Here is a 12,142-nt window from a genome sequence, read left to right on the forward strand (position 1 = left end):
ACATCGTATCACGTACAATCCTCCCATGCCATTACAGCCAATGATAATTTATCCCCAGAGCTGTAATGACAGATCCGTATTTGTGCATCTTGTTCGCTGGTCTGAGCTATTACACGATGCAACTTATCAGCAACATATTAATAAGGGTATGTGCACACACACTAATTACGTCCGTAATTGACGGACGTATTTCGGCCGCAAGTCCCGGACCGAACACAGTGCAGGGAGCCGGGCTCCTAGCATCATACTTATATACGATGCTAGGAGTCCCTGCCTCTCCGTGGAACTACTGTCCCGTACTGAAAACATGATTACAGTACGGGACAGTTGTCCTGCAGCGAGGCAGGGACTCCTAGCATCGTACATAAGTATGATGCTAGGAGCCCGGCTCCCTGCACTGTGTTCGGTCCGGGACTTGCGGCCGAAATACGTCCGTCAATTACGGACGTAATTAGTGTGTGTGCACATACCTTAAGAGTAAAAGTTGCGCAGTAATTCCCCCAGTTCAGGCTCATTAAGCAGCGATGGTTTGTGTGTCTCTGTGGGATGACGTGAGAGAAGGATTACTGCAGATACAGGATCAACTCCAGCGCATCTCACAGCTCGGCACCCATTTACCCAACCTCATGCCCCGCCGGACAGGAGAGAAACTTACGTGAGGTCCAGGAGGCCCAGGAGGTCCCTTTGGTCCAAGTAAACCACGTGGTCCCTATAAAAAAACAAACCATAAGATTGAAATCAAAATGATAAAATAGGAAATATTAGGCTATGTTCACACTGAGTTTTTTTGCAGGCGGAAATTCTACCTCAAAATTCTGTTTGGAAGTTTGAGGCAGATTTTCCTCTCCCTGCACGCCGATTTTCTCTGCGTTTTTCGCGGCGTATTTCGCCCGCGACCATTGAGCGCCGCGGGCATAAAACGCAGCGAAATACGCTTTCTCTGCCTCCCTTTGATGTCAATGGGAGGTCAGAGGCGTAAACGCCCGAAGATAGGACATGTCCCTTCTTTCTTCCGCGAGGCGGTTTTACCGCTCGTGGGAAAGAGACGCCTCCGCCTCCCATTGAAATCAATGGGAGGAATTTTCGGGCCGTTTTTGACGAGTTTTGCGGCGCAGTTTCCGCGTCAAAAAAACTCTGTGTGAACATAGCCTAATAATCTATTTTGTACAAATCTAAAGAAGCCGCTGCCTTGTCTTGTAAGCAATGGAGCGGTCACATTCCTAACACAGATTCAGGCAACATTTACATGGAGAATTTATTTTTACCGGAGTTTAGATATCTCAAGATTTTATAAATTTTTTAGTTCCTAAGAACCAAAGTAGCTGAAAACCCGCAACCTCTTCTACCCTGATGAACAATTATGTTGCTAGGAATATGCCGTCACTTTACTGGATGTGAATAACCCTTTAAGTGATGCCTCCACATTGGTGACCACAATATGGTGACCATCTGCGGGACAAGAGACGAGTGACAGCGTCTGTGCAGGGAACGTGGAGATATAATCTTATAGTTCGATCTTAGTCTCTCTTGTCAGTGAATTTAAGGACAACCAAGTCAGGGCCCTTTTACACGGATACATTTTCTGCCCGGTAAAGGTTAACACGATTGTTCGTCCCAATACATTTGCATCTTGTCGGCAAAAACATCCCCTGTTTACACTGGAAGATGTGCTGACGACATATGACTATTTTTTGGGACACTTACAAGATCCAATCAGCCAACAAATTTTTGTTCATATAAGCATTAGATCGCCTGATCATTGGCCAAGGTAAAAGTGCATTAAATTGTAAATTTACGTGCATGTCTCTAGAGGGTAAAGAGTGCTACGCCTATCAACTATAAAAAGAATATTAAAAAAAATAATGCAATTTCAGCATCTCAGCAACTTAAAAAAAACAAAACCAGCTAATAGCAATTTAAGTGGGGATGCAACGTCCTCTCCAGGAATATCAAAAGGATATAAATAAAATAAATTGAAAAGTACTTACAGGTTCACCTGGTAATCCCCGGGGTCCGACTTCTCCATCATCACCCTAAAGAAAGCAACAAGACACTTGAGGGAAGAGCCTCAGCTATAGAATCATGTCTCATGTGTCCAGGGCCAGTGCCACGGCCACGGGATCTCTGACATTATATAATCAGCATCACTTGCCTTGCGGGTGGTGGATCTTTAGCACGTGGACATGATATTATATGTAAAGCTAGATAAGGTGGTTGACCCACTTACCCTCTCACCGTCCTCTCCTGGTGATCCGGGAGGCCCGTGGGGACCAGATTCTCCCTAATAACAACCAATAACATGTATTAACCACCTAGAAATAATAACCAATGATTGCTGGAATTGATTATAGTAGAAAAAATGAACCTACACGATGACCCTTCTCTCCAGGTAAACCAGCTAAGCCATCAAATCCTCTGTCACCCTAAAAAAGAGCAAAAGGTAATTTATTTATTTTTTTGCAGGGCTTAATGAACACCATAAATACCCATGCAATAAACGATCATACCTTAGTACCAGTCTGTCCTGGCATACCACGAGCTCCATCGCTTCCTGCCCGGCCCTAGAATACAGGAGAATAATTATTTCATGGGGGAGCGTCAGCAATGATTTACTTAACTCTACATTAACACAGATTATTTCCTCTCTGCTTAGACGTTGAATTAACACAAAGTTGTAAGCGCTCGCTTTCCACTGTAAGGCTTTGTTCACATCTGCGTTCGGGTTTTCTGTTGTTCTGTTCCATTAGAGGAGCAGAAATTAAATTTAAAAAAAAACCTCTGGATCTGTTTCATGCTGGAAACCAATGGCCCCCGACAGAACATATTGACTTTATTGGTTTCCATCGGGTTTCAGTCATGGTGTCCGTCGTTTTGTCAGCATGCCGCGCTATTTTTTACGGCAGTATTTGCGACGCAGCCTCTAACGAAGTCTATGACGCAGATGTGAACAGAGCCTTCTTCCTGCTTTGTAAGATTTTGACTTACCCTTCGTCCAGGCTTTCCAGATGGGCCAGGAGATCCTTGAGTACCACGAGGACCCTACAAGATAAGTAAAGGGAGACCCCAGAAATACATAAGCAGCTGACGAATAAGTTGGGACCATATACATGGGGATTATAATTATTATTAGAAACTAAAATGATCACAATGAATGACTTTACCTTTACAAAATATATTATAATAATTAGAGTTAATATTTGACACAAGAATAATCTCTTATTGGCACTTTTGTGCGGCCTGTATTATTTCTTAGCATTACAGGGCAGTTTGTCCCAACGGGTCTCATCCACATTGCACATTACCTATTGCAGGTGGGTGTGAGGCAAATTTTAAGAATGTTTATGTAGAAGGAAAGAATACTTTGCAGTTAAAGTCTTTAAATTATTATTGCGGCCCCCTTCAATTAGTACAATAAGGCTCTCACATGGGGAAGAAAAAAAAAACGTTGTCCCGTTAAATACAGATATAATAAAATGACTCATTACTCTCCCCCAATACTTTTACTCTCGTAGATTATTGTGAATGTTTTGGGTGGAGGAAGATTTTGTGTTAGTAACAGGGGGTGGAGCTGTGACAACCTCACAGACATGATATAGGGGCTGGTTGTGAGTATTAATAGTGGGAATATCTATTACACTGTAGTATAAATTCTGTGGCTCTCATCAAAGACTGAACATCACAAATGTACAACGGATGCACAGGAAACAACAGACACAAGTCGTCATTTAGAGAAAGTTAAAGGGGTCTTCTCCTCTCATACACATGTGGCATTTACACAGGATATGCCATACATGTCTGATAGGTGCGGGTCCCACATTTCGCTTGCTCGGCTGTTTCCATAACTCCTATAGAAGGGAATGGTGAAAGTTGCACAAATGTGCGGCCACCTCTCCGTTCATTCTCTGTCTGGATGTAGTGGCCGGCTCACCAGTCGGGACAGGCCGGGTCTCCAGATACGTGTGGGTCCCGTAGATGTGAACCGCACCGATCAGACATTTATGAGATATCCTGTGGATATGCCACAAAGGTCTGAGATGGGAGTAACTCTTTAACTGCACAATATCTACATATCACTAACAAAATGAATGAGATTCTTGGGCCCTAAACAGAATCTTATCTACAATAGAGCAGAGCGATAGTAATAAGGCTTGTGTATAAATACCTGTGGTCCTAAGTCCCCTGATTCTCCCTTCAATCCTGATGGCCCTGGTGTTCCCTGTAAGAAAAAAGCAGGAATATCAGTCTCAATACATCAATGAGTGTACGGTCATCTGACCTGTTTAACACGAAGGCTTCATTACTCACCATTGGGCCAGGTCTTCCAGTAAGTCCCATTGGACCAGAGGGGCCCCTTAAGGCCAGCTAAAACACAAACATCTTTATTAAACGTTTCACCAAGAATGAGGTTTGGAGCAATGCTCTCCTGATTATAATTCTACACGGTTATATGCATGAAATAAACCAGCCGCAAACATATTCCCTCATATTATAAATGCATCATATAAGTCTGCCCTATGGTCTGAGCTAGTATTCACAATATGAAGTTACATGGAAGTCTAGTCATGACTGAGGCACAAGGAATGACAGGGTTAACTTATCATGACATAATATTACAGGGATTGCAAAATGGAAATAAATTAATATGTTATTTTTGCTTTACCCATGATGCATCATTTTCTTTAAATGTTTCCCACCTTGGGAGGGGCTTAGCTGTGACATAAATGGGTGCACCTGACAACTAACAGACTTTCAGGCAATTGGTAAAAGCAGAGCTGCAGTGTAAAGTATGGGGGAGGAACAGCGCAGCAGCCCTAGCCTGATATGGAGTAGGTGTAATTAAGACTACCTCACACTCAAATAAAATGCCCCCCCCCCCATGGTAAAAAATGAAAAACAGTAACATTTGCTCATGTCACTAACTCCAACATATGATGATGTCACAAGGTAAATGGCGCTTGTTATAAAGCAGCAAGGCGATCCACTAATGAGACGTGGTTGTCAGCGATACAGGAGTAGTCAGTACGAGCTGCTCTCTTACTCTGGCTTGCTGTAAAATGGCTTGAGCCTGGGATTCCTGTGCAGAAAGTTGGGGTCCTTTGGATGAACCGTCTCCTCCACCCGAGAATCGGAACTAAGAAAAGAATAAAAGAACAGAGCGTGAGAACTTAAAACCTAAAAACCTGATGATAAAAAAGACTCCGATGGATACAGGGTCCCATAACGGACAAGGGGCAGGGTACCCCACATTGTAAAATGATAATATAATAGTGTCGCATTACATCTGGCTGCATCTGGCGAGCATAGGGAATGCCTGGCTCAGAGCTCATGTCGGGCATCTCCCATCACGGAGCTGGATCTGCATTTTATCGAGGCACTAAAAACACCATTTAGTTGCAAACAAACAAAACATAGTGACATTTTTATTCGCACCTCCCCCTCCACCCGTGCTGCTTTTATGCAGGATAAAAACGGCTCTCCCTTTTAAAAGACATCTCAAATTTATTTCTGCTTAAAAGGCCCTAACAAGACTCCATGAAATTGCTGTGTATTGAATTATATATAAATCACATTCATATCACGAAGATTTTACTGCATCAAGGAAAGGGCAACGAGCCGCGCACACAGAACGCCTAATGAGTGCACAATTAACCTGTGCTGGACTGGAGGCTTTTATGTAATGTGTCATTACAATCCCAGCACATGCACTGCTCCCTCTAGTGGCACAGGCAAAAACTGCACTGAGAAGCCAACGGAATGAAAACAATTAACAGAAAAGCAGCAAATATTAATTATATTAACATCTTAATGAACAGGCCTGAAAAGGCCTTAATGACCATGTTATTTATTTTTTGACTTTCAGAGGCATAACTTTTTAATTTTTTTTAATTGAAGTGGCTGTATGAGGCCGTGTTTAATGAAGGAGACGTTTTATTTTTTTTCTGTGTAGCTTGGGGGTACAAATAAATGACTGTGTAATTTATTTTTGCAGCATAAATAAGGAAATTTTCAACATTGGCTTTTTTTTTGCTTTACTCTTTTATATCATTCACGTTTCATGCGGATGAGCGCTGTGCCGCTTCATTCCTGATTTCGGGAGTGGTATACCAACACATTGGGTATGTTCACACGCTTAACCAAAAACGTCTGAAAATACGGAGCAGTTTTCAAGGGAAAACAGCTCCTGATTTTCAAACGTTTTTTAAGCCACTTGCGTTTTTTACGGCCGTTTTTGGAGCTGTTTTCAATAAAGTCTATGGAAAACAGCTCCAAAAACGTCACAAGAAGTGACCTGCACTTCTTTTTCGTGGCCGTTTTTTTACGCGGCCGTTTTTCAAAACGGCCCGTCAGAACACCGTTTTTCCCATTGAAATCAATGGGCAGATGTTTGGAGGCGTTCTGCTTCCGATTTTTCTGGCATTTTACGGCCCGAAAATGGCCAAAAATAGGCCGTGTGAACATACCCATAGATTTTCTATTGAGCCCCTACACTGATTCTATCAGACACGAAGCAGCACAGCGCTTACCCGAGCGCTGATGACATGTCAAAAGTTTTTGAAAAGTTTAGATACACTTTAAATTAATTCTTGAAGTTATTACGATCGTGTAGATACATAATAAGTGTAGGTTTTTTTGTTTCTATGTAATGTGTGGGCAATGAAATATATTTTATGCTAAATAGTTACTTCTTCGTGGACATTTCTTTATTATTTTTTCATTTAAATCCCGTGAAAGATTAACTTTTTAAGAACTTTATTTTATACTTCGAATGTATAAGCATACTCCTGTTTGTGTTAGGCTGGGTTCACACGAGCATGTTACGTCCGTAATGTACGGAACGTATTTCGGCCGGAAGACCCGGACCGAACACACTGCAGGGAGCCGGGCTCCTAGCATCATAGTTATGTACGATGCTAGGAGTCCCTGCCTCTCCGTGGAACTACTGTCCTGTACTGAAAACATGATTACAGTACGGGACAGTTGTCCTGCAGCGAGGCAGGGACTCCTAGCATCGTACATAACTATGATGCTAGGAGCCCGGCTCCCTGCACTGTGTTCGGTCCGGGACTTCCGGCCGAAATACGTTCCGTACATTACGGACGTAACATGGTCGTGTGAACCCAGCCTTACTATGTAACAGGCTGCTGTTAGGGCATCACTTTCTAGGCTCCCAGGACGGACTGCAGAGGGCGCACTGTGGCGCTCATAAGCCTTTTCTACAGTAACGTCAAAACACAGTGGGCGGTTGAGGACGGGTTAAAGAGTGTTATAAAAGTTCAGATATAATATATGGGTACGTTTGCTCGTGCTCTTCATTACCTACCTTCTACGTTTTTTTTAGTTCTATCGTGTTTTATGCTCTGGTCACATACAGAGCAGCATTCACAAATCTGCTGGTTGCTATTTGGAACACAAAAACTTTGCTGACAGACACAACCCTAACAGCTTAGCTTCCATAATTCACTGCACTAATGTTCTATGCCTGACGTAAACACTGTATCTCCCACAATGCACCACAGCAGGGCATGCTCTATACAGAGAACAGAACCAGTCAGATAAAAATTCTTACAGCCTTAGCATGCCTATACACATTAGAAGAAAATTGAGTGGGACCGGCCAACTATCTAACGTGTATGGGAATGTTCTGACTCTCTACCATATCCCAAGGGAGATAAGCGGATACCAGTGGGGGTCTGGCAGCCACTTATTCCTCTCTCCCCATTGAATACAAATGCACGCTCGACTGAGCAGAATGTGCATGTTTATGGGGGAGTTGGGAGGAATAGCGGACGGCTGAACATCTACAGTATATGAGCAGCTCTAGCACTAACAGGAGACTAGAAAAGTTGTGATTGCAGCTCTAGATGTGACTGGAGATAAAATGGAACTGAATGTGACAAGATAAGTAAAGCAAAATCTTTGCAAACTTACACAACCCAAATTTAATTTCTCAGAAATCATCATGTGTTCTTGCATATATAAAAAATTCAGGGGCTTCATATTCCAAAAGGATTGGAAAGACAAGTAGAGGAGCTGCACCTCCAACAATAATGCAAATGTGTTGGTTTGAGGGAGAAAGCCATGATTTGATGCTATAACTAACACATATGAGACCCATTGGAGTAGATATAGACTGGTGTGGCAGTCAGAAGATGTAGGGTAGTGTGCGCCAGATCTCCTAACCGGGCGACTTTTTTGTACTTGAAACAAAACAAATGTAATAAAATAACAGCAAGAGACAGGAAAAAAAAGAAGTACAGAAGATTATTGATATTACAGGTTTGTGTCTCTTAACTGTACATGATTCAACTAATATATGTAATGAGGTCTAATGCAGGGCCATCTGCCTTTTGGACAGCCAAACCAATAGATCCCAGATGTGATAAGGCAATGATCACTAGATCCATAGCTGCTCCTCTGATCTTCACTGGACTCTCTATTAGAGGCATTATTGTTTTTTATGCCCTTTTAACCAAGTGACCCATCTATTTTCTATGTGGATTTGGCAGGAGCCTGAGTTTAGTAAAACTGTTTTAATCAGATTATTGTTCACTTGATGAAAACCATAAGAATCTTCCAGCATCTAGGCGATAATCACTGCAGTTTTTTTGTTTCCCTAAGGCTATGTTCACACGGGGTCTTTTGCCGAGTTTTTTTACGCGGAAACCGCGTCGCAAAACTCGGCAGAAACGGCCCGAGAACGCCTCCCATTGATTTCAATGGGAGGCGTCGGCATCTTTTTCCCGCGAGCAGTAAAACTGCCTCGCGGGAAAAAGAAGCGACATGCCCTATCTTCGGGCGCTTCCGCCTCCGACCTCCCATTGACTTCAATGGGAGGCAGGAGAAAGTGTATATCTCGCTGTTTTATGCCCGCGGCGCTCAATGGCCGCGGGCGAAAAACGGCGCGATAATTGCTGTTCACACGGAGTATTTTGGGGGAGGAATATCTGCCTCAAAATACCGTTTGGAACTTTGAGGCAGATATTCCTCCCCCAAAATACTCCGTGTGAACATAGCCTTACACTCTATATTGTGAAAATACATTAGTGACAGCTGGATTCTGTGTAAGGCCCCATGCACACGACCGTGGAACCGCAGACCGTACTACGGTCCGCGATTTTACAGACCCATTCGGTTCTATTGGCCACGGACAACTTTCCATATCGCTACAGATGGGTGTCCGTGCCGTAGAACCGTGCCGGGAATTATGGAGCATGTCCTATTTTTCGTATTTTTTTACTTTGTATGGGATCACGGCCCAAATATGCGGCGGCCGTCAGTGCCCGATTGCGGGGTGTGATTTCGGGCAAGGCCGTGTGCATGGGGCCTAACTATGCAAATAAGAAACAATTGTAATGTATCGCCGATCGGAAATCATCGTGTGGTTGTGTGCTGATTTTGATTTTTTCTGATTGATCAATGCATAATGTGGGATGAGGGACAGAAGTATCAATATTGTTGTTCATGTGTATTGGAATGATATTTAAAATCATTGCTTGTTTTATTGGTCTGTGAAACCCATTCCTCATAAGATCTCACACACACAATACAGCTCCCATAGTGTCTAGCCTTTTATGTGTATGATCTCCTCCTATTGCTACTGTTAAAGAGACAATAAGACGGTGGAATCTCCACATTGTTAATTCAGTATGCTTGGCATTAATTAGGACAACTGGCTTAATACCGTAAATGACAAAATATGTTAATGCATCATTTCTACTGACACTTGCCGGCATCCTTGGTTACTTACAGGTAACATAAGCATAGTGCCTGGAGGTCCGGGTAAACCATCTGCACCTGGAAGTCCTGGCCTTCCTGGGGGTCCCTGATGGGTAACAAGATAAAATAACATGATTGAACACATAATACAGTGATACAACATCTATTATTCTACTCTGTATCCATTTTACCACATAAAAATAAATGCATCAAAACTTTTTTAAGGACCAGGGCATGAACTACTGTGCCATGAGATGAAAGTAAATGCATAGTCATCATGCACGGACTTTGTGGGGTCCATCTGTATCTCCAGTTGTGTCAGTTGCAGCCTTTGATAGGGTTGATCTGTGCACGGCCATGGAAAGTAACATTTGCTTGCAGCAGAAAATATATATTGTACCCAGAGGTGCACCCAACATAGACGCACCACACGTGGCTGCTGTGGAGTTTGTGGGCAGGAGAAGTCAAGATCAAGTAGGCCACATTCTTCCTCCAGTATGAACCTGTACAGAACCTCCGTCTGTCCCCAGGAACATCTACATTTGCAAATAATGGAGGGCAAAAGCAGCTGAAGGTCATGAGGACCATTTTTTCTACAACGGTCCCTGCGGGAATTGGCTGTTGAAGCGATTATGTAGCAGAACAATCTGCCATTTAGTGATAGGTTTATTATATTTAGTATAAAACATCACTGCACAATATGGCCAGTGGATCAGAACTAATGATGTATAATCTTACTATGCATGGAAAATATACTTAACGTAATGTTATAAGCATGTGCTGGGTCTAATTCTACATAATCAGTAGAGCCACGTGCTGTAGAAGTGATTGTCCCTGCACGGAGAGGCCGTAGTATAAACCTGTATAAATCAGATTTCAGAGCCAGATCCATTCACAACTGTGCCTTATGTGTAATGCATGAATGGGCATTAATCAGTCAGGGGAGATCATTTTACTGCATTTTCTTACTGTTGTGCACAAGGCATTGACAGGCTAAAAAATACAAATTATAGAGACTCTTCTGCTGATTACAGACTAGGAAGAATGACAATAAATGGCTTCTGGGCTTAATAAAACCAGTTTATTCATATTTGATGCATCTGCTTTCTAGACACAGGCCACAAACCTAATGTCCACAGTTCAGGACTAGATCTATGAAACCCGCTAATGGGTCCCTGTCTACAGTGTCCGGATTTGCAGAGGGGAATACAGCGTGGATACTTTAATAGGTTGTCTGATAACAACAAAAGAAAACATGACTATCAATCTTAAAATGTAATAAATTAGTGTATTTCTACAATTTGTCCACCAGGTGGCACTATGAAGTGTTACATATTAGAGGTATAAGCCCCCAAACCACACACCCCCATGCCCGGTGACATCCGCTGTAAGTTTGTTGTACGTTGTATGATCGGTTTGCTGCCAAAACGATGTTTCTTATTTTCACTTTATTAATTTCGGACATTCGGACACATATATGTTGGGAATATCTGTTGTCTAATCACCAAGTACAACACACCCGTCACCCTACAAAAGTGACATTCCAAGCAGGAAAAGGTTAATTTACAGGATTCTTGCCCCATCCTTTCCCATCTCTCCTGCAGTCTCTAAGCGTTGGCTCGCCCCGTACACGACACACCCTAAAAACAATTCCTCTCCTTAATTAAAACCACATGCTTGGGTTGTAATGGATGAGGTCATGTGTTTCTGCTATATACTGCTGGGAGCAATAACAAATGATGCCTCTCCGCATGGCCGCCATTTGCCCCTGGTGAAGTGGATGCATCACCGGGGCTCCAGAAGACCAATGTGCTTTCCTGCTCTTCCAATAGAGCATTAGATTTTGTCACCTATGTAATAGACCATGACATGACACCGATAAGATCTGCTAAATAGTGTTCCCTGTGGGACGTGCAAATGAAGCACAAAACGAAAGATCCTCATGCACTGGAGACATGGCAGCATCAGTGTGCTATATAGTAGCTCCAGCACCCATAGCTGGGCCTTATTTTACCTCTGTATGCCTCAAATATCATGACAAACTTCTTTTGGATGCCGTATTAGAGGTTATCTCCTCTAGAAGCATTGCTTCAAGGAGATAATACCCTTGAATACGGGGTCAATACAGAGGAACAATACAGCGGGATGATTATTATTAAATAATAATTAATCATAATATTACAAATGAATACATTTAGAGAAGAGACGGACCCTCGAAGTGCAAAATAAATAGAAATGAGTGTGTAATCTGAACTATACAACATCTCTATAGACTTTCAGGTGCTCCATGTTATATACATTTGTTCTGACCCGCATCCAAGGAGTAAATAAAAGTTGCGCATTTAGTTCTTACCCTATCTCCGGGGTCACCAGAAGGACCATGGGGACCTGAAGTACCAGGAGGCCCTGGATAACCCTGAATAAG

General features: G+C 42.7%; 1 protein-coding gene across 9 annotated transcripts in view; it reads right to left on the reverse strand.

Annotated features, from left to right (window-relative positions):
* Positions 1-12,142, reverse strand: part of LOC142659005 (collagen alpha-1(V) chain-like) — a 286,189-nt gene that overhangs the window by 87,487 nt on the left and 186,560 nt on the right. For all 9 annotated transcript variants that reach the window (XM_075834646.1, XM_075834645.1, XM_075834647.1 and 6 more), the window contains 11 exons: positions 12,071-12,133; positions 9,749-9,823; positions 5,039-5,131; positions 4,306-4,362; positions 4,163-4,216; positions 2,986-3,039; positions 2,508-2,561; positions 2,370-2,423; positions 2,228-2,281; positions 1,989-2,033; positions 656-709 (listed from right to left, as the gene is read on the reverse strand). In XM_075834646.1, coding sequence (XP_075690761.1) covers positions 656-709; positions 1,989-2,033; positions 2,228-2,281; positions 2,370-2,423; positions 2,508-2,561; positions 2,986-3,039; positions 4,163-4,216; positions 4,306-4,362; positions 5,039-5,131; positions 9,749-9,823; positions 12,071-12,133 — 657 coding nt within the window. The remainder of the gene's footprint in view (positions 1-655; positions 710-1,988; positions 2,034-2,227; positions 2,282-2,369; positions 2,424-2,507; positions 2,562-2,985; positions 3,040-4,162; positions 4,217-4,305; positions 4,363-5,038; positions 5,132-9,748; positions 9,824-12,070; positions 12,134-12,142) is intronic.

This window comes from Rhinoderma darwinii, chromosome 8, assembly GCF_050947455.1.
Source record: "Rhinoderma darwinii isolate aRhiDar2 chromosome 8, aRhiDar2.hap1, whole genome shotgun sequence".
In the NCBI taxonomy this organism is placed as follows: Eukaryota; Metazoa; Chordata; class Amphibia; order Anura; family Rhinodermatidae; genus Rhinoderma; species Rhinoderma darwinii.